The 22,963-nt window shown below is 39.6% G+C and overlaps 1 protein-coding gene across 43 annotated transcripts in view; it reads right to left on the reverse strand.

Moving 5' to 3' along the window:
- kcnma1a (potassium large conductance calcium-activated channel, subfamily M, alpha member 1a) overlaps positions 1–21,465 on the reverse strand; it is a 159,275-nt gene extending 137,810 nt beyond the window's left edge. For 9 of the 43 annotated variants that reach the window (XM_017308927.1, XM_017308926.1, XM_017308928.1 and 6 more), the window contains exon 1: positions 20,162–21,462. In XM_017308927.1, coding sequence (XP_017164416.1) covers positions 20,162–20,452 — 291 coding nt within the window. In that variant the 5' untranslated portion in view covers positions 20,453–21,462. Of the gene's footprint in view, positions 1–20,161 lie in introns of all 43 variants that reach the window. The other 34 variants (XM_017308933.1, XM_017308930.1, XM_017308929.1 and 31 more) reach the window with 7 other exon arrangements.
- Between the last annotated feature and the right edge of the window lie 1,498 nt (positions 21,466–22,963).

Genomic DNA, 22,963 nt, shown 5'->3' on the forward strand with positions numbered 1-22,963 from the left:
ACCTGAGGCCTGATCCTTCACAGACACTAGACAATCATTTACACTAGTTTACATAAACATTTCAAACTGCCGTCCCAATCGAAAACCACGGAAAGATCAATAAAAACGCTGCTGGTGTTTCTTTCCTCATAATGCTGCAGTAGTGTGATTTTAATAAGATGTGACAGCGATATGGGTATCCTCAGCACTTTGAATTGCTTTGTTGCTGAAAATGTGCTATATAAATAAAATTACCTTACTTTACCTCAGAATAAAATATTCTGAGATTCCACTATGTTGGCTTCACCTGGTACTTTAAAAGCCGACCTGTTTAAAAAGCTCTGCGACTTTTATGAGAAGGGGTGAAAAGGAGCCGTTAAAGGCTTAGAAACGCACCAGTTAAAACAAAAAGGTGGCACAGATGACTACCAGCTTGCCAATAGCTTTGAAACAAAGGGTTCAAGTTGATCCACGTCAATCTAATGCATTTCTCGTGTCACCAGAAGGTAACAGCTGTTACGTACTGTACAAAGAGGTGTGAAATTAGCTGGATATCAGGCTCAGAAAAAGACAGAATAAGTCCTACATATGAGTTTCACAAAAGAGATTACCAGCAGATGTAAAGTGTTTATTTTGAGCTACGTAAATCTTGTTAAAGCTGGATATCCTACACCCATCACTGATCCTCTTATGCCAGATCTCTCTCTTCACTTTGACAGTTTTAAATGCATCCCTTGAAATATTTACTTTGCCTTTAGCATTATTGATGACATTGTAAGGGCAGATTGATGAGAACTACATGGTTAAAAAAAACAAAAAAAAGAAAAAGTAGTGTAATGTGAGACTCGTTGTAAACCAACATGGCGATGGAAAATATCCAAATAATGGACCCAATGACAGCACTCTAATTCAGTCATGTGCAGTATGTTGCAGTTAAGCTGCCTCCAAATGCCCCCGTCTATTTTAAACCATGCTGAACAATGACAAAGGAACAAGACTTCAATATGACTGAAAAAACACGGCAAAAATAAAACTAAGCACCATCGGTTTTACCTCAGTGCCAGCACACAAATATTCACAATGGATATATAATCTTTAAATGCTACCAAAAGCATTATTTACCTTTTGTCTTTGAGCTTAACAGGAAATTCAATTGCATATACTTTGATGCCAAATTGCTGGAAAAGCTTAGCCGAAAGCATCTTGCATCTTATCATAAACAGCATACAGTGCAATAAAAAATACATTAAAAAATGACAAAGAAGCATCTTAAGCTCATATTGGGCCACCTTTTTTTTTTTTTTTTTTTTTTTACATTTCATCCAATATAAACTTTGAAGAGCGAACAAATTGTGTGTGAGGTTTACAGGAACACACAGGGTATTTAGTTTTCTTGCTAATCAGAGCACACTGATGCCCTACAGCTGTCGATTACTGTTACAGCTGGATGAGGGCCAAGTTTTGCTGTGTAGTTCCAGGGGAAAACCACATGGTGTGTTTACAGGGTTCCCAGAGATTTTTTTTTTTTTTGGCAGTGTCAGCCTGGAGGGGAGGAAAAATCCAAAAGACAGAAAAAAAAGGCAATCCTGGAAGTCATTGCTCTCTTTCCTTATATTATGACAAGAGTATTTTAATGGCATTCTACTGTAATTAAAATACAGTAGAAAGCAACAGTAAATATTGTTGGTGACTAAGAGTGCAGTGCATGCTTCCTTTGTAGAGTGTTAATTAGATCTTAAGGTCTTGTTATTGATTGAGAAAAACAGCATCAAGGTAGAGAACCCAACTAAGGATCCCCTCCATCAATAATGAAGCTGAAAAATCTGTGTCCAAGCAGCAAACAAAACAACACGCCATTGATTATATCCCACACATCATCAATGATTATATACAATAATCACCGTCATAGGAGCACTTGTGCTCTAAACAGCCCCAGATGAAGGCAGTTTCACTATTGGCTCCTCCAGAATAAGATCGCTCGCACTGCAGGCTACCATTTTTCGCAGCATCACAATTAGTGACCCCTGTTCGGATATGAACTGGTCGTGAGGAGGTCACAGGCCTCCAGGAGTTCAGAAGTAGGTCAGGCTTTACAGCAGAAAGCTGCCTACAAGCTAGAGGAACTGCCATACTTCACTACTAGTGTAATTCAAACTGACAATACGTAACACTATATACAGTATAAGTGACACAGTGTATGCGTGAATATACACTCTTACTTGTGAAGCGTCATGCAAGATTAAGCTAGTGAGATAAGTAACGTTAGATAACATGTAGATCATTTTAAATATTGACATATTGTTACTATTTTAGGTTAGTATTTTTTTCCTCATGAAAATATCTTGTTTTTGCTTTATTAATAACCCTTATGGTAAAACAACTCTTCCCAGCATTTGCACTGGTTTCTGCATAGTTAACTGAACTGGCTAAGAGGACAAGCCCCTTCAAACGGTGATTTTCAACACATATTTCTATTCTTCAAGGTGGCTACGGTTTGCGGTTACTTCTTATTCAATGCCCAAATATGAGAGGAGCAAATGTAAAAATGTAAGGAACTTATTTATGTGTCTTTCTTAGCAGCTACTACGTCTAAGCGCTGTGACAAAGCAGTTGCACAGTGAAGCAAACCACCGCCCATGTGGCGTGCGCCGACTTAAATGTCAGACTCCTAATGCTGCTAATAGTCTGCATGCATGTGTGTGCGCGTGTGTGTGTGTGAGGAGAAACAGCAGGACTGAAGCAGACCTTGAGAAAGCAGTAAATCACATTATGCATCACAATCTCTACATATCACGGCCGCTGCCATTTTACATGCTGGCTTCCTCTTGCTTCTGTGTTTCATTCTTCTTAAAATGTGTCCCCCCCCCAAAAAAAAAACAGAAAGTGATATTTTCAAAACGTCAAGGTTCATTTAATTATTTGTCTGATCAAAAGGTTTTTTGGGTTTTTTCTTTTCCCCTCCCGCCCATTATTATTTGAAGCAGTTCAACAAAAAAAGAAAGAAAAAAAAGTCCTTTAGGTGTTTGAACAGAGTGTAGAGATGACTCTGGGAGCCCGAGCGAGGCTAAGACAGATCCTCTTTATCTATTTATAACTTGGAGCTGTATTTCCAGACTCAAGTGTCTTTGTTCTTATTGCCTAGCATGCATTTTTAAAATCAGATAAACCTTGTATTTCTAACACCTCGCCAGGAACGAGATGCTCTGATTGACAGGGAGCGTGGCCGTGATGGCCAGAACGTGTGTTGTGAAGTAATTACAGAGCAGCGGCGCTGGCAGGCCGAGCCTGGTCCTGCAGAAACAGGACAGAGCCGCAGCAGAGCTTACAAAACCAGGTTTCACTTCAAATGCCTTCATCCGTCTCTTCTGTTCACCGCACTGTCACGCGAGAATGTGCAACGGCTAATTCTCCCCAGCAATCCTTGTCAACTTTGACCCCGGCCATTTCTGAGAGAGTTCCTTCTGGTCACATCTCTGAGCAGAGGTCTGCAACCTGGAGCAAAATCACCATGAAGACAAACCCCATGTGCTCATGAATACTTGGCGTTTAATCACTTCTTGCCATCCATCCTCCTCTCTCCTTCACCCTTTTCTTGTTAGGCTTCAGACAACCGGTGAGGTCAAGTCGATTACGGGTTTTTAACAGCATCCCCTTGAGTTTATTTCCCAGAGGAGAGAAGACGGATCGCAGAATGAAAGCTTCGCGGCACAAACCAGTTTCGTCCAGCACTCAAAAATCACTCCTTTTGGGTAAACAAGATGGCGACATGAAGGTCAATGGTGGAGTAAAATAGTTTTAGGACAGAATAAAAGATTTTAAAAATAAATAAATAAACGTGTGCAAAAACAGAGGGGAAAAAAATAAAAGCTACACGGGCAATATATGGAACAAATGAAGCAGGCTGCTTACACTGCGGCTCTGATAATTCACCAGAGTTCTCGTTGCTCACGTTCACTTGAGACAGATAGACTGTGAATCTTAATTGCCTCCTGCATAGAGATTAGAGCAGGGGGCAGCAACACCATGCAGACACACCCAGAGAGAGTATTAGCATGAATCCATAAGGACTGATCACTGCAATCATTTACTTAACCAGAACTTTATTAATGTATAGAAGCAATAACGTCTAAAGTGTATTCCACCCCATCAATCAAGTTAGACTGCAAATTCATTAGAGAACGATGATATGAACCAACTTCTTCAATTCCTCCCATTAATGCAGTCGTATGTCATATTGGGAAATTTGACATACAACAGTTCTAGTTTTTTTTTAATTATTATTATTATAAGCACTACAACTGTTTTTAAATTCAAATATAAATGTGAGATGAATAAACCCTAGCAAGCCAACTTCTAGGCACCATTTTGTAGAACAACAAACATCCGACTTCAGAGAAAAAAGAAAACCTCTGAAAGTCTGAACGGTTCTCATCAATCTCACGCCCACCAAAGATCTCAGAATGTTGGTGTCATTTTGCTGCAAATACGTCAACCCACTGGAGCTGCTTCCTCCTGGGATTAGGAGATTTTTCAGTATTTTTGATATTTGACTTGAAATGCAGCGACACGCGTTATCTTAGGTCTAACGTGGTGATACCTATTTTATAGAGTTGCTACTTGTTTGAGCTTTTATTATTCTCCCCTGAAAATGTTAAAGAGCACTGTTTTTAAGAATTGAATTATACCAAGTTGCGATCGGAGAAGAAACTTATAATGCAGACCTAAAACAGAGTACAGTACCTGATGGCCTGTGCCCTCTATATGTTAGGCGTGTTCCTGATTCAACACACCAGCATAACACTTTTATTTCACCACGTCCTACAAAACCTTTATGAAAACACAGCCATTTAGATCAAACCTCATAGAGACATTTAAAACATGTTCAGCACCTGAGATGCTCAACTCCATTCCAGCTCCAGTCTGTCCAATCACAGTAAACTGCAGAACATATTTACAGTAGACTTAAATCATGCTGGACTCCTGAGCACTGACATTAAAAAAAAAATCATAATGTTCTCTTTATACTTTCAACAATTCTAGGTTGTATCTATTTAGCTATTATTTATGAAGCAGAGCAGTGATTATTTCCCGAAGCTACAAATTATGTAAAATTTGACTGTGAATAGCCTCCAGTATTTCCTAAAATATCCATTATTAACCTGACTTATTTAATGCATACGAAACTGTGCTACATATATAAATGCTTATAGCAAATCACAAATTGTATTTGTTACACAAAAGTGAACTATTCCAGTCATTAATAACTACCTTGTAATACCAATTAGCATCCACATTTTCATTCCTAAATGTAACAGACGTGTGTGGGGAATATTTAGATAATTATTAGTTAATGGGTTAAACAACTGAGGGAATGCCCTCTGATTGCTGATTTTAGATTTTGCAATCTTCCTTTCACCTGGAAATGTCTCTGTTTTTCATAACGGAGGGAGTTTTCTTTAAGTTCTATGAGTTATCCATAATATTATTTTTGTGGAAATATGCCCCCAAAAAGTATGAAATGTGTCAATTCCAAACACTCATAAGCTGCCTCCTGGTTTCACCCCTTAGGCAAAATGTCAGCTCTGCACTTAATTTCACGTAATATGCATGATCTAATAAGCAGATCTCTGTTAAATTTGCTGAGTACATGTTCCCAAAAGGATAACTTCTCTTTTTGCCCTGCATTCATGGTAAACTGTAAATCCTTTCACTTGTCAAGCATCCAAGAATTTAACTACGGTTCCTCATGCCAAGCAAGATTTTGAAAGTTTTGTACAAAAAAAACTAAATACCTTTTGATTTAAGGAAAGCCTGTAAACGGATGTCAAAACCCAGAGGTTAAACATACCCAGCAGAGCAGCTTCAGTTAATTTAATCATTTGTTCTATAAGCCTTTTATTTCACATTATGTTTTTCTGTAAGACTCAATAAATTCAAGTTACTGTGATATTAATCAGTTACCCCATTATCAGCATATTTTCTTTCGAATCACTCAGAGCAATGATGGGCAGGCCAAATCAGAACAAAAATGCTTATTATTGAATGCATTTAAAACAAAAAGTCACTTTTCCAGTCTGTAAACACATTGGCCTACTCACGTTTTTTTTTTTTTTTTTTGCTTTAATGCCAAAGAGGAGTAATCTACTACCATCCTTCTACTGCCTCCATCAAACGCATAGCAGATTAGATGTTTTTTTAAATGCAATTTGTGTAACACAAACAGCAATTTGTTCTGTCATTTTTATAAAAAAAATTTGGGAAGGGGTTTCTCCTAAATGCACACATACCTTATTAAATCCCTATGACATTTTCTGGTTGAAACCATCTTAGAAGTAGTTCTACCTATGTCTGAATACTAAAAACCTGCTTAGACTCAAGTTTGCCCACATTTAGCAAGTACTTGGCTCTCTGTGCAGTTTTAAAAACAAAAAAATATCACAATCTGGTTTTGTTCAGTTTAATTTTTGACTAAGAAAGCTTCTTCTTAGTCAAAAAGATGACTAAGAAATCTTATTCTTGGTGGTGTTGCCACAGGGGTTAAGCGTGTGACCCATATGCGGAGGCCTTAGTCCTCAACACGGCCGTTATGGGTGTGACCTTTGCCGAATGTCTTCCCCAGCTCTCACAACCAGTTTTCCTGTCTGACCACTCTCAAACGAAGAGGAAAAAAAAAAAAACTTAAAACAAAGAAAGATGCTTCTTAGCATACATTACAGTACAGACATCAGCAGTCACGGATTTGAGGGAGAAACTTTTCTCAGTCTCCCTCTCCAGAGCTCTCCGTGGTGCTGAAAATTCTTCCGCTTACAGTGAATACCTGGGGCTGGTGGCCACGTAAACGCGAGATGCTGCCAAAACACTGCGATGGAGTACAACGGCTGTGTGACACTGCAGCCAACGAATTCCACAACACTAGATGAGGACTGCTGATAGATAGAGTTACACCATCTGAATACATCAGCTAATCCCTGCTGCTCCCCTGGTGAACATTAGAGTTGGACCGCACATTACAGGAAGGACCGCAAACAATCCAGAAACGTACAAAGCAGGTACAGAAAACCGTGGATAACATTTGTCAGGATTAGTTGCGTTCTCTCCTTTAACAGACAAAGAAGTTGCACTTTATTTAATCATTAACAGAGCTGCTACACAAGAACTGGGAGACATTTTAGCTCAAGTGTTTCCCTGAGGGACACTTTAGCATCCAAGGAGGAGAATCAGAAGCGTCAGCCTCGTAATTACTGAGCATGCAGTAGTAACTATAATTAGATGCATTTCTTTGACAAACAATGACAACACAGAGTCAAGCCACCTCCATATGATCACCCGCAATGCTGGGTATAATACCTAAAACTACTAAAACAACGCAAACAAACATTATGTTTATATCCAAGCAGCTTGTCATGATCGTGGTTTTGTGTGTTTATTTTTAGTGGGGGGGGGTTTCTTCCCTGTTGATTGTCTCCCAGGTGTGTCTCGTTCCCTTGATTACCCCGTGTGTATTTAGTCTCACCTGTTGTCTGTGTTCTTCGTCGGGTCCTTGTCTGTTGTCAAGCGTTTGCCGTCTGGGTCTGTCTGTCCGTCCGTCATCCTAGTAGTACTGGTTAAGTCCTGTGTCGGCGTCAGCTCCAGTTATTCAGTCTTTGTTTTCAGACAGACAAGCACACATTAGCTGTGTGCTTGTCTGTCTGCCGTGCTGCCTGTTCCTGGACTGTTTTTGAGCTTTATTATTCATTAAAACCATCATATTCATCATCTTACCTGGGTCTCAGCGTCCTCTCCTCACCTCAACCACCACCCAACCTGACACAGCTTTTGTTAAAGGATTCGCCTGTCATCAATGCTGGAATAGATTGGATCTAATAAACTTGATTTTACTGCCCCAATGACTTCGACTCTGAAAATGTATCCTTTACTTAGTATGGAAGACAACTTTTGATTAAAGAAATTTAAATGCATACTTTAATCCTTTTGGTTACGAGTTATTGATTGTGAAGCTCTCAAAAACAAACTGACAGTAAGATAGAGTGTTTAATTAAATGTAAAACATTTATTAACATAATTAATTTGGACTTTAAACTATGAGAAATTATTATTTTTAAATTGTTGGAATTTTGCACATAATGTACAAAATTAATCACTAATGCATACATGCATAAAAAGACTAATGATTACACTTCTTTTATTGGTTAAACTCCTAACAGCTTGTTTTATCATTGTGCAGATTATTTGTGTGCATGAGTTCAAAATATATATTACAAAAGCACATTGACCAGCTACTCCAAGATGTGTGCAGTCATGCAGTCTGTTTTGCTTTTGATCTTATAATTGTATTGAAATACTTTATTGTCCCTGAGGGACAATTCATTTGCAGTAGAGTCTACAAAATCTATACCCAACAAAAAAAAAAAAAAACAAGAACAGAAAAAACTAAAAATACACAATATTGCCGGGACTCCAAATAGTCCACAACAAACACCGATATTATGCATTGACATACAAGTAACATTGCAGATAAATATTTTCCAAAGTGGAAATCTCGCCTAACCCTCCACTATGAATCAGTTACAAAAGGATATTTTAACCGAGTTGTATAGTCTGCCTCAGAGCCGCATGGCGGCTTGGCACCGTTATCCATCTTTAATGAGGCGTCCAGCAATGAACCCATACTGTCTGTGCATCATTCTGTAAAAATCATGTCTACACATGTTGTCATTGGAAGCTCAGCTGCAGAAGCATCGTTTTACAACGCTCGTGCTGCTCAGAAAACCCTCCTTCTCGCTTTGTTCGCGTCGAGATCCATTTCACAGCATTCAGAACTGTGCCGGGCAGTGGGGGGGAAACCTGAGGCGGGTTAGGCCTTCTGGGATTTCACTTTTGCGAGCATCAAAAACAAGGCAGTAATTGACAGGAGGGCTATTCATTTTGTGCAGCCACCCTGAAAAACTCAGAAGAAGCCATAAGGTAACCTAAATAAGCCTCGATAATGTTCATCTTTTGTTGTCATTTAGACTTTTTGTTTTTCGCTCTCTAACGTCCCATTTCATGCACCGACTGGAATGCTGCCGCACGAGCCGCGGTACTAGCATTGTAGCATGCATGCTACGAGGGCCAGCGAAACCTGAGCCTGCTTTTAGCCCACTAGGAGAATGACAATTTCCATATTAGTCTGGCCCCCTCTGAGGTTAATTGGGACCAGTTGCTGATGGCGGCGGTTGTGGCGCTGACATGTAATTTTAACACATTCAGAACCCTCCCTAATAACACAGGTTGTTTTTGTTTTTTTTGCCGTTTTATTTGCTCACCCACAAAGATTTTATTTTCACAAAAGTTGCCAAGAGAGAATTTTGGGTCTCAAATAAAAACCAGAAATATTGCCTCTGCTGGGGATCACTGAAGGTCACTGCCGTGTCCTCTACACACACTCTGTGTGCATCGCTGCACACATCTCAAAGCTTCAATTAAACCGTTAGCTGCGTTTTGATGTCTGTGTAGCAGCGCTGATCTCTCAAGGTGGGCGGTGGGTTAAGGGAACTGGAAGAAAGCTGTAAGGGGGGTGGGAGAGGAGACTAGGAGATGTCTGGCTCTGCCTGATAATCAGCTCCACTAAATATTAGTTGGAGGGCAGCGCATGAGCTGAGAGACCATGCCACAGCATGAAAAGCCAGGATGTTTTCTGTAAAAGCCAGAATTATAATGTGACACAGAGTTGAAGAGAAAACTGTAAAAAGAGTATTTAAAAACCCATAACTGAGAACACAAAACACTTTAATGCAGTTTTCTGGAAACCAGAAAACTGGTTTTTCATTACGTCGCCCTCCATAAGCCGTTTCAGTCAACTTTACAAACACTTTAAATTAAATTAAGCAAAACCTTACAACACATTCATTCATTCATTCATTCATGCATCTATCAACTTCTGCTAAATCTTGACATTGGGCTCTAACCACGAACACAAATGTATCCGATTATGATGCTGTTAGTACTAGTTCATCTGGATATTGGTTAGGAATATGCAACTGAACACACATCCATGGGTAAGCTGAAACTCACAACCAGAATGTGTAATAGAAACTTGATTTTAATTCAATTACTTCACGATTCCAACTCTAATTCACTGTATGTGTGCACATGCTGAAAACATGGCAACAGATCAATAAAGTTCAACCCACAAAGGCCAACAATAAACTGATTACAAAGTCACGTACATCAAAACGGGAATACAACAAAAAGCTATATAAATGTAGTAATAGCTTTCTAAATGTGTCAGTAAATTTTAAATACACAAATAAATGATTAAATGTGGAAATCATTCCTTACAATTTAAATTTATATAATACATATACAATTTTCATACCGGTATTTAATTCATTATTTTATAGGATATGTGCTATACCTGTATGAAGTTTTAAATTCATTGCAGTTTAACTTTTAGTCTTTTAGTTAATGAACTTTAAATATAGCAATGATTACAATTGGTAAGCACGATTTGCATATTGTGTAACAGCTCATCATTTTAAGGCTCATAGTTACTTCAAAATGCTCATACTTTAACATTAACTACACTCTCTGTTAACTATCTGAAACATCCGAAATGTAAAGCGGTCTTTCTGGAAATGTATTTTAATTTGCATTAGCACACCCAACTTGCAAACGTACAAAGTCTTATTCTGATCCGAGCCAAGTAAAAGACAAAACCAGCTGAAGCGTAAAGCTACTTAACTTTTAACTATAAAACACCAAATCATCCTGCAGCAGAAGACACTCCAACACACTAAGGATCTGTTGGCATAAGACGCTGTGGCAAAATCCCCATGATGGGAAAGCCACTAACATTCAGCTCCTTGGTGGAACCAGGTTTACAGTTCCCACTTTAACCTTTGACCTCAGAATATATGCCCGGGCGGGGCTGTCCTTTAAAAAGTCCAGCCAGTGTCTGAGGAAGACGTAACATGACGAGCAGCAGGAGAGCACAGTTTGGGAAGTGTTAGGGCGGGGATGTGACTTATGTGATAAACAGAGTAGGTTCTGCTCGTCTGTAGATTAACGTGCATCAACGTGGCCCACTGCAGTCGCCCATAGATGGCATTCAGATCACACCCTGAAAATTAGGGATTAGGGTCTAGGAAAAAAAAAAAAAGAGGATCAGTGCTGAATAAAACTCATGAGTCACACATTCCACATTAGGAGTATGAGAAAAGAAAGTCAATCAGAGGTGCTGAATTTAAAAGGTTTGGAGGAGCTCCTGTTATATCCACTGTGATTCTAAAAGATTAGGGTCTATTATTTCATCTGGTTGGAATTTAAAGGCAGAGATTAGGAGAAAATAGATGGAAAGAACAGAACAGAGGTTTGACAACAATGATGGACTCAAATAAGTCTCTTGTTAAGCAGCAGGCTGTCGCAAATGTTATTTAAACATGGTATGGTATTTTTAGCCGTTCATACAAAAGCATGCTCTGTTTTTGTTGTTGGCATTTTACGCATTTACTTTCACGCCTTGCATTACAAATCTTGATTTTACTTCACAGAATTTGTTTGTGCTGATCCTTATTCCAGAAAAAATATTTTCCTTATGTAGCTTAAAAACTAGTCAAATATCAACCTGTCTGGGAAGGGTGTGCTTTATTTTTTTAAAACAATAAGCTTACAATTGTAGACATTACGGCTAAACAGCTAACGTTGAATTTTGATTAAAAATGAAAGCTTAGAAGATATTTCAGCCATGTTTAAGACACTGAACGAATGTGGATTTAGTCTGAATTTAACCTTATAAGTAGCTTGAACCTCTGAGCTCTAGCTCTGAAACACGTCTATTATCCAACTGAGCATCGGGGTCACAGTGAGAAGATTGCACCACAATAACAACGTTTCAGTGTTTGTGTCGCAGCTCAGGGAGCAATTTTAAACTCATGCAAAATGATTGTTTTCAATCCGACCTCCGTAAGGTTCAATGTTTCAGCTAAACTGAATGACATTCATTTTCAAGTCTTGCCATATTTCGTGGGCATTGGCTGGGGGAGAGAAATCTCAAAAGGCATGCAAGCTTTTGGGAGGCACTGTAGTAATCCACCTATTCAGACCCATACATGTAAATGCAATCGCAAGTTTTAGTTATAGCAGTGCCCTAATAGGATTAGCATTTAATTTCTTCAATTACATCTGGAATTCGAAAAACTCATGTGGGATGAAGTGGGTGAGCTGGGCCAAGTCAGGGTGTGGTTAGTGAGAGGGACAGCTGACGGTGGAGGGGAGCGCGCTGCTCTGCCAAAGTTCAGCTGGTCTGGTGCCAAGCATAAGGGAACACACAGACTCACAATGTCTCCTCTCTCCTTCCATTGTCCGTTTTACTTGAGGGGTTAATATACTGAAGACCCAGGCCATACATTCAGCTATGATCAGGCTACACCGAGAACCACAAATGTAGCAAACGCTGGGCTGGGTTTGATTAATTTCACTGCAACGTAAGCCAGGCCTTAGAGCACATATGTCAAAGTCAAGGCCCGCGGGCCACATCAGGCCCGCAAATCAATTATCTATGGCCCCCTGAATGATATTTAATTACTATGAGAACCGGCCCGCAAGCCAGAGCCGCCCGCTCGTGTTTTGCCCGCAAACACTACATTTCCCATAATGCAACGGTAGCCCGCGAAGTGACTACAGCGCACCCAAACGGCTTCATTATTCATCAGCTCAGAGCCTCACCCCGAACATTGATGAACTTGTACAAAAGATGAGACACCTCCAAGTATCAGGCTCAGCCTCAGACAAGTGAGCATCACAGAGCAGTAACGTATTTTCAGTTTATAAGTTTCAGTTAAATTTTTACATTTGTTTCTACAAGACGTGATTTTTCTTTGAATGAAGAATTGTTTTGTCTGTGTGCCATATATTTTTGTATTTTATTGTATTTATTTTATTGTATTTATTTTTCAGTTGAATGGATTCAGGTAAAATTGCAGATAAGAGCCATGAGAAAGAATACAACTGATTTGATTTATTTTTTTACTTTACTATTTGAAAGCAGTGATCGGTAGGATCATAGAGCAGCACAGTAATGCATTTTCAGTTTATAATGCATGCACCTTGATTTATGCATTTATCTTGATATTAAGAAACATATTTTGTTTTTAAAAACAATTAAATTTGTTGCTGTTTGCCTCTTGAAAAATGTTTTCCCTTGAAGTTACTGACAGAGCCATAACAAAATATTGCTTTATTCATTTAATCGTTAAATAATATACACTGTGTTAGGTCTTGGTTCAATAGGCTATGTGCAATCATTTCAATATGTTTTAATAAACATTAAACCAGTCCGGCCCTCGGCTTGTAGCAAATTTGTTTTTTTGGCCCTCTGTGTATTTGACTTTGACATCCCTGCCTTAGAGTATAGAAATCAATAACAATCTTCCTTTATGGAAAATGCCCAGAGATGATTTAAAGATCACCAAGGCTGCTGTATTTCATTAGAAACAACCATGAGGTAGACTTCTAAACCACTAGCTCACACAAGAAGAGAGAAAAATGGAGCCTAGATGCCCAATGTATGCAATCAGTGAGCAAACTTAAATTCTAAAACCCACACTGCGTATAATCGGTACTTACTACCCAAGTTTACATTTCCAAAATTACTACATTAACCATGAGAAACCAAGAGTAGGACATAAATCAAAGTTGTTTTTTTCCTCAACATCTGCATCCCTAATATTACAACAAAAAAACCAACAATATTTAAGCAGATCCTAAAGTTAAATCTCAGTCAAAGAACTATAAATGCTGAAACTAAGACTCAAATGTGTATGCAAAGAGCAAGCAGTGGGGGAAACAAGAAAATTGTCTCTGTCTTGAAAATCTGCTCATTCTCTTTCACACTGTGTCTGCACCACATTTAAATAATTGTGATTTTTGAAACAAGTGAGCATCCCTGTAGTCCTCACAACAGCAGAAATTATTGTCCTGGAAAAAAGAAACAAAAAAAAATTGGTTTGCTTTAATGTGATATGCAGAGAACGTATCCAAGTATTACCATGTCAACCTGAATAGATTTGAAAAAGTAAGTAAATCTGTTCAGGCACAGCCAAAAGCACATCTCCATCACGGTTCCTCTTCTGTTTGGACAGAAACTGCTTTACAATTCTGGCAGCTGGTGGCTCTTAAGTGCACAAAGACACTGTGTGATGCACCCTCAAAGGGGTTGAAGAGAAACCAGAGCCGTGTTTGGATGGAAAATGTCCTTTTTGACTTATACAGCAGATATGTGGTCTGTCCACGTCTAGGTCTAGTTGACACTGTTGTGGTTCAGTGTGAACAGATCACTGTTGCCTCAGAAAACCCAGTCTTCATATTACAAAGCCACAGATGCAGAGTATTTTAAAACACCAAAAATCAAGATGTTTATGGGGATACAAAATCAACTTTAAACTCAAGCCAAATTCATAAAGGGATAAGTGGAAGCTGCACGGCTCGGCAGCAAAATAGGCAGATCGTAGATAGCCATTATTCTGTGACATAGATGTATCCTGCACAATTCGCTGAATGTCTTCCCATGTCCTTCTGTAACTTCTTTCCTGTCTGGTTAACGTGATTAAGAGCCACTATAACCAAAAACTCATAATACAACATGGAACCATGCAAAAAATCTTATACGTAGTACAAAAACAAGCAATTCTGCATTTTCTCTGCCATTTCTTTGTTTTAACAATCCATCTTGGCAACACTTCTTATTGCCAGGAAGTTTAAGTCCCTTTTAAATAGAGCCACACTTCTAATAAAAATGTATTTGTGTATTGAGTGGGTAGAGCCAATGAAAAAAATTGCAATGCTAAACTGACTATTCTGCTATTGGCTCTTGTTTGGCGTCATCAGTTGTAATGGAAAAAGAAAAAACGCAATTTGAAGAAACAAGACATTTTGGTAATTAAACAGTTTGTTAAATTAATAAACAGGGGTTTTAGTAGCGTGTGAGAACAGAGTACAACCATAACAACTTGAAATGCTCCTTCTGCTCATGAGCTGCAGGATGACGTTCTGCCCTTCAACCAGCATTTGTTGCAGATTGACAGGTGTGGTTGCATTAGTCGCTCTGGTAGAAGTTGCACATCTCATCTGACTCCACGTGTGTTTAGTAGGGCCGAGGCAGCAGAGACAACAGGGCGGACATTCAATCATCTCCGCTCCAAGGTTCTGGAGGAAATCTCTGGTGGTTTTGGGGATTGTCATCTTTGAGAATTAATTTTGCTCCCCAAATCATAACACAAATTTCCCTACAGTAAGTGATCAATTTATTCACCTGGTTATCTTACAACCAGTTTCTCTGTTATGTTACATTCCAGCTAATATATTGTAAAAAGCAACATTAAGAAATTATTCATTTTAGCATGTTGCTTTTAGTGTGTTGCATAATATGCAATTTTTCAGTTTTTTTCCCCCCCCAATTCACTTTATGGGTAGAACATGATGTTGCCACTCATAATGGGGCTTTGAGGAAACTGTAACTGAGTCTCTATGTTAATTCCCATCCAAATAGGAGGCATCACATAAAAACACTCACAGAGGGAGCAGGATTCAGAGAGGATCTCCAAATCTCAAGAAAGGAGAGAATTGTAATAAAGACTGGAAATAAACTCCATCATATTCATTTACAATTTATTAACACAATGTTTACAGAATGACTTCCTCCAGCGTTGGTTCAGAATAAGTCGTCTCTGGCTGCAGAGTGGATGCTGCAATATTGTAGCTTACCCAGGAAACCTGAGGATGAGCGCTGGCTGGGGAATAACGGTGAATCGGATTACACATGTGGCTGATGTGTGGTTTAAACCAGCATCTCTCTGTAGTGAAACAACTCACTCACTCACTTGATTTTTCTTGTGGGGATTTTTATTTTATAATCACTCTAGGTGCACCTATTGCTTTAAATCAGTCTTTTCCCGCCTTCCCTTGTCTCTTTCTGTAATAAAACAGTTTAGTTTTACATAGAGTTGGAATACATTTCATCATCAATTTCTCCTACAGCACTTAGCGTTGCAGTAATAAGATGGTAGCACCTTTTAAGTTTTATTCTCAGAGGTTAAACTGTCCCGATTCCAAGAACTAAAAGCACATTTCACTTTGCAACAACCTTTCCTTCTTTCTGCATGATCGCTCCGCCATGTGCTTATAATCCTAATAGAGATGAAGGCCATTATAAAAGAACTAGGAAGCAGCTGTGTGTCATTGACTTGAATCCAGGCAGGGGACACTGCTCTGAAAACCTTTCATCGTCCTCTCACCCGCCGTTTCCACATCTCCCCTCTCTCTCCCTCGGAGCTCCCACCTCCATTTCCTCGCTTCTGATTCCAGGTTCCCAGTAACGGCGCAGAGAGGCGGTCACGGCCCAAGGCCAACTATGCATCCTGTATGAGACACTTGCCAACTTCACCGGCTGCACCAGTCAGCTGAACAGGGATCCAGTTTCACCCGTCTTAATGCTCCTAACAAGCCTTTTCCCGCTGTAGCCAAGTGTCAAGCCTTCCAAAGTCACCTAACAGGATGACTCTGCCTTCCCTACAAACACACACAGGGGGGCGGGGAACCAACAGGAACAATCGGTTGTTTTTTTTTTAACAGTTTCTCTTCATTTCCTAGAGAGAAGAGACGACCAGATACCCACCAGCAGCCACAAGATGGATCCCTAATTATATCTGCATGGCTCGTTTTCATCACGTTACGAGCGAAATAGTGAAAGGTCTGAAGGGTGACATGGTTTAATGCAGTTTTTGACGACGACGTCCAAGAGTGTAGCAACAAGACAGGGAGAGGACAGTCAAGAAGTGACTAGTACACAGTGCAGAGCTAGTTTTATGGTGTAAAGGAAAGCTGAGATATAAATATTTGCTAATGTTTTGTTCAGCACTGCAGATACCTTGGTGGACTCATCGTGAAAGCCTCAGTTAACAGATGCCACTGTGGTTTGAGTAATGCGTTTGTTCATCCACCTATTCACTGGATACATCCGGTCATCCCTGCAGAGTCATGGGGAGACTGGTGCAAATCTAAAGGAGTCACTCTGACTCTGACTGACTGCACTCTGACTGGGTCACCAGTTCATTACTGGGCAACACCAAGACTCACAGGGCAAACAACTATGCATACGCACACACTCATACCTAGGGGTCACTTAGAGGAGCCAACTCAGAGTTACCTGGAGAGAACTCAAACATGCAAGATCCCCAGCAGGGATTGGGACCCAGGAATGTCTTGCTGTTTGTTTTTATCTTGTGGCATTAACCTATAATATGTCACTTTGGCAAAATTAAAAGACAGTTGCAAATTTGTTTCTGAAATGTGTATATTATAATATGGTAGGTACACTGCTGAAAATATTCACTCGTCTACTCAGAGACATGTGAGCTTCAGTGACATCCTGTTCATATTCATATATTCATGAGGTTTAACATGAAGTGAGTCCACCCTGTGCAGTTATAACAGGTTCAACTCTTCTGTGAAGGCTTCCAATGAGTTTAGAAGTATGTTGCAAAATGCAGCTCCAGGACCAAGTGCATCTTTTGTAGCCTCTTATTAGAAATAAAAGGCGTTTTTTAATATTTGAAGAAGACACAGTTTAATAATTCCTTTGTTTTAATAAATACCTGCATTGTATCTCTGCAGCAGAAAGACCTTTCGTCAAAAAATATAAATAATCTTGATTTTTTTTTTAATGTTTTTAAACAAATATCCAGTTTTATATGCTGGATATTTTTCAAACTTTAAATATGACCTTTTTATGAGGGTCATGCAGAATTTGTGGCTCTTTATTTCTTTATTTTCTTCCTTCTTTGAATAGTAAAGGTTGCTGAAAAGTTGCTCGGGTCAACAACCTGTCAGCAATAATGCAGCAAATTATTTTTAAACTTACAAAAATTATGTTCTGCTCCTTTCGTTGACTAAAACTTTGTCCAACGTTACCATCTACAGAATTGTAGAACAGGTTTGCAAACTGAAACACTTAGTACATTATGCAGAAATGTACCTCCTTCAATCAGACTGATGGATAATGACAATAATACACGATATCAAACCTGAACGTTATTTTAAACCATGCAGAACCAGCAGTAGTAAAAGTACATATGGGCATTAAAGAGAACTTAAAACAACCTGTAAACCAAACCAAGACAAAAATATGCTGAATTGCATCAGTTACTACTGAGCCAGATTTAGGAGAAAATGTGATATTTTTTTTTATTATTGTTTGACAAAGATGCTCTTTATGCTCCAACCTGATTATTTCAAAGAAAGAAACAAAAAAAGGTCAAGAACACCTAGCATGAAGGACGCAGACAGGATGCGACAAGGACACAAAATTTAAATCACCCCCCCACTGCCCCCCATCAGTCTTCATTTAATCAATCATTCCTTTTTTTTGTTCTAAAATACACATTTTACACCCTCACCATTCAACAGCTCCTCGATCCATCCAGGGGGACCACTCTCACTACACGCAAGTGTGTGAGTCACACATGAACTAAATGTGAATCAGCTATGATTCATCCACCCCAAGCAGGCAGCATAACAGGCATTCCGCCTTATTATCCTATTTCCACATTACTCCTGCTCACACAATTTACCTTCAGCACTATGCCGACATTTAAGGTAAAAACGCATTCCAGCCAAGTGAAAAGCATCAAAGGGGGAGTTGGCACACAGAAATTGAAAGCATTGGGGAAATACCTCTTGTACGGCAACCACCACAACTTCTGTGACTGGAGCAATGTGGCTATTATCAGGGCACTGTCAGGAAACCGGGAACCAATATCTGATTATATTAACGTCAGTCGGTCTGCACCAATACAACAACCAACAGTGGGGACTGAAAAAGAAGTGAATTGAAAGGCTTTTCAACCAACTACCACCACAGACCTCAAACAAGTGATGACGCATCTTTACAATTACAACAGAATGTAAAACAGCCAACCAAGAATAGCCTAATGAGAATATCAGATGTTTTCTACACTCCTGTCATAAATGGGGTTGTATTCAAAATGAGTGTGTTGTGTAAATGGCATGAATAAATAAATAATTGTGTCCGCAACTAGCGGACACAATCAGTGACACTAGCTATATTAACCAGTTGATATCTATAAAAATATCCCTTTTGAATTCAGCCTTTTAATTTTACAAGTTGACAAAAATAAATAAATAAATAAAATAGTTAAAATACTTAAAATAGTTTGGTCTCATCACAGATGTACTTTAGAAATAATAGTTAAGGAATTAGCATTTAGTAACAAATTAGCTTACTAATGATTTCAGACATTTTTTTACCGCGCGTTCTGTTTTTATTTTAATCACGCAAGGTTTGACTGGTGTAACTGTAAATAACCACATTTTCCTTGTCAAATTTCACAAAGGACACTTGGACCCGATTACTCACAGACATGTACCGTAATAATAAAACATTTGTTATTATTGATTGAACAATAAATCCTGCTCTCAGCAAAAATAAATACATCTCAAAGGAGACTTGAAAGTTCTAGGAAGTTATTACAAAAACAGAAGTAACCTCATATCGCCAAATGCTTTTTGCATAACATATAGTTCATTAGCATAATTTTAGGTGTTAAAAAAAAAAGAGGAAAAAGTGTTTTCTATTTTTAACTCTGAAAGAGCAAAATTTGTATTCTGTTATGACAAAAAACAACAGGTTCTATGTCATATGGTTTATTTTTATTTTTATTTTTTTACTTTTTCATTTCCAGCTTCAAAGCATGCATGGATCATTGAGCAACATGTCCTCTGACCTGAGAAAACCTCTGTATAAAAGTGAAAATGGTGGAAACCCCGACACCTCCCCACCCCTGACAAAAAAAAAAAATAAGGTAATTCTCCCTAGGGGTTCCTATAACCTTGAGCCGCCTCTGCTAGTGCAAAATAAAATGAAGGAATCCCTCTGCTCTTATTCCACCCATACCCCTCATGCAATATCACCCCCTTCATGCCAGAGTGGGGAGTAAACAGCCAGAGGAAAACAACAACCACGGTGTGTTCACAACTGCAATAGGCGCCTCATGTGTCTTTATATCGTCCAAAATAACGCCACAATAAAAATTAAATAAATAAAACAATCCCATTCTGACTCCCACAAGCATGTTGCATCAGTGCTTCTGCGTGGTACACGATTGCTCACACAGTTTCCAGCCATTACCTTATTTTTTATGTTGCAGTGGCAGCAGACGGTCCACAGATACTTCAGGGTCCTCCATAGCAGGATGATGAAGAGACCCCCGAAAAACGTCACCATGGAGGAGGCGAGGAATGCCCACCACATGCGCTGTCCATAGTCGTCGCATGGCACCTCAGACGTGTAGGGGATGACAACGCCTTCCATCTTGGATATTAAGATCGAAGAGTCCGGATTGTTGTTGTTATCGATGCTGCTTGTCCTCATAGAGCTGTCGCTTCCATGGGGATCCGTGCCATGTGCCTCGGCTAGCATTGAGGAGCCTTGGAGAGCCTGTGCCAGCGTCCCCAGCCCCACTCACCAGCCATATTGCTTTAAAAAACAGAAAGAAAGAAAAAATATATATATATACAGCCCCCCCCAACCCTCTTTATTTTTGCACTAGATTTTGACAGCCCCACCAGATTATCTTCATAAATATATAGTTTCTAATGCCAGAGAATTGTTTATTATTAATGACGGTGTGAGCCGCCGCGCACGCAAAGCAGACCAAAATAGCGCCTCGGTGGCCCCTTGGAGTGAGGCATTTAAATCCGCAATAATAACGACGAATCTTAGGCGCTTCTCATTCTGAGGGGCTTTTCTGCCTCTTTCACGCCATATGCCGTGACAGGGACGGCGTCGTTTGCAGCCGCCGAGGCTGCTGTTGCTTTTTTTTGTTTTTTCTCCTGATAATGCAGACACACAAACAGCAGAGGATTAAAAAAAATAAATAAAAATAAAAAAAACAATATATATATATTTTTTTAAAAAAATGTCCCCGGCTGTGCTCCTTCCTTAGCCGTCTTCCATTCAGGAATCCTGTCGATCAGCGCGGGTGAAGAATCGGTTTGAACTCTCCTTCAGTTGGCTGTAAAAACGCTTTGCGTGTAATTCAGTCCTTAAGGTTGAGGGAGGAAGGGGGGGGAAAACAAGATAAACGCAGGTCAGAAGACTACATATTCAAACAGGCGGTTTAGGTTGTCGGTTCTGCGTTAAGGAGAGGACTGGCGCGCCGCTCGGGTGGATGTCGCTGCTGCCTCCATTCGGTCCCCCTGCAGCCCTGGCACGGAGCGGCCAGCTGAGCGAGCCTGTCAGATCCGCTCCAGAGGAGAGGAGAGGAGAGCAGAGCGGGGGGGGGGGATTTACAGGTAGGAGGGCGGAGCCAAGCGCTAATAATAAAGACGGACAGAGGAGCTGCGAGATCGCGACGATGGGTTTTTTTTCTTCTTCTTCTTCTTCTTTAAAAAGAAAAAATTAAATAAATGTTCCAGGAGCTGAACTGGTCCCTTACACTGCTTTGGCTGCTAAACTGCGCCTCTGCGTCTTTATTGCACGCCTGTGACGCACGTCGCAAAGAAGAGGCTGCATTGATCAGTCATAAATTAAAGGGTTATATCTTTGCTTTATAAACATCAAATGATGATCGTCTCCCCACGCACACAAACGCAACAGTGCCCCGAGTATTCGGCTGGCGGATGGGGGGGTGGGGTGGGGAGGGGTTAACATTGCGTTTATTTCTCATCAAGGATAGTGCTCCTATTTTTCCAATTACTGAGATTGTGGCTTTTCACCCACGGAGTGGGTTTTCATTTTTTTAAATTAGCAGAGCGAGAGAATGAACGTCCTTCGTGATCAATTAGTGTAAAATGCTCACAGTTTTAGCCTTTATAGGAGGTCAAAACAGGTGTAGATTGGTGACGACGGTGAGGCATGGCTGACAGTAGTTTATGGCTGCTTGCTGGAAACCTCAAGTATCCAGTCAGTGTAAAGTATACGGGGTAAACAGCTGACCCTGAAGAACAACTGACCGCGTCAGAACAAGACAGGTGCCCGTGCATCTGTGGCAGAAGGGTCCAAAAGTTCTCCAGGCTGTTTTGGCAACAAAAAAGTAAAATTGTTCAGTGCATTGTTTACACAGGGACACTTTCATAAATCGGAGTATCATTGAATACCATTTAATTTCAGTTCTTCAGATCAAAAACAGAGTTCATTCTACATGCAGAATTGCACATTACACATAGGGTTATGTCATGTATTTATTTCTGATGTCAGTTGCTCATAAAAAGCCAAACGTTTCTCAGAAAATTATAATATTGCATAATAATGTGCTATGGCCTGAACGGGAACCAAGTAGGCCTGGGTTGATTCTTAATAATAATAATTGGGTACCACAGGAAAGTCTTAAATGGTCACCGAGAATAAAAACGAGTTCAAACTCCGTCAAACATTAGGGACCCATACGGGGGTTTCTGAGAGTTGTTCTGTATCAAACATCTATTGGCAGTAAGCATGGGTCCATTAAGTAAGCTTCAACTGGTCAGGTCTGGGGCCTGGTTCCTATCCATACCTGACCCAAATATAAACGTTAGCTGGATCAGCGACGGCCTTCACAAAGGACTTTTCACAAACAGGAACAACTGGAGTATTAACATGACTGTGAAGCAAAGCCCATTTAAAAGTTAAGGAGATCTTTACAAGGCATATAGACAACAAGTTCTTTATTTTATTTTTGATTTTCTGGGAAACTGAAATTTAAGTTTTTGATCATGCCTAAAATATGTGTGAGTATGTAATGAGCCTACAAAGGCGTTAAGCTGACGTGTAACTCAACTTGAATTTGATAATATTCTTATTTAGATATGATATAGGGATTTATACATAGACAATTATCAGTATAATATTAACACTCAATGTAAATTCTCCTCGGTTTGCCTATACAATTTTGAACCAGCTCTGTCTTTAAACACTCATTCTCAGGCGTAAATGTTCTGAAAAGAAAACACG

Source organism: Poecilia reticulata, linkage group LG15, assembly GCF_000633615.1.
Source record: "Poecilia reticulata strain Guanapo linkage group LG15, Guppy_female_1.0+MT, whole genome shotgun sequence".
NCBI lineage: Eukaryota > Metazoa > Chordata > Actinopteri > Cyprinodontiformes > Poeciliidae > Poecilia > Poecilia reticulata.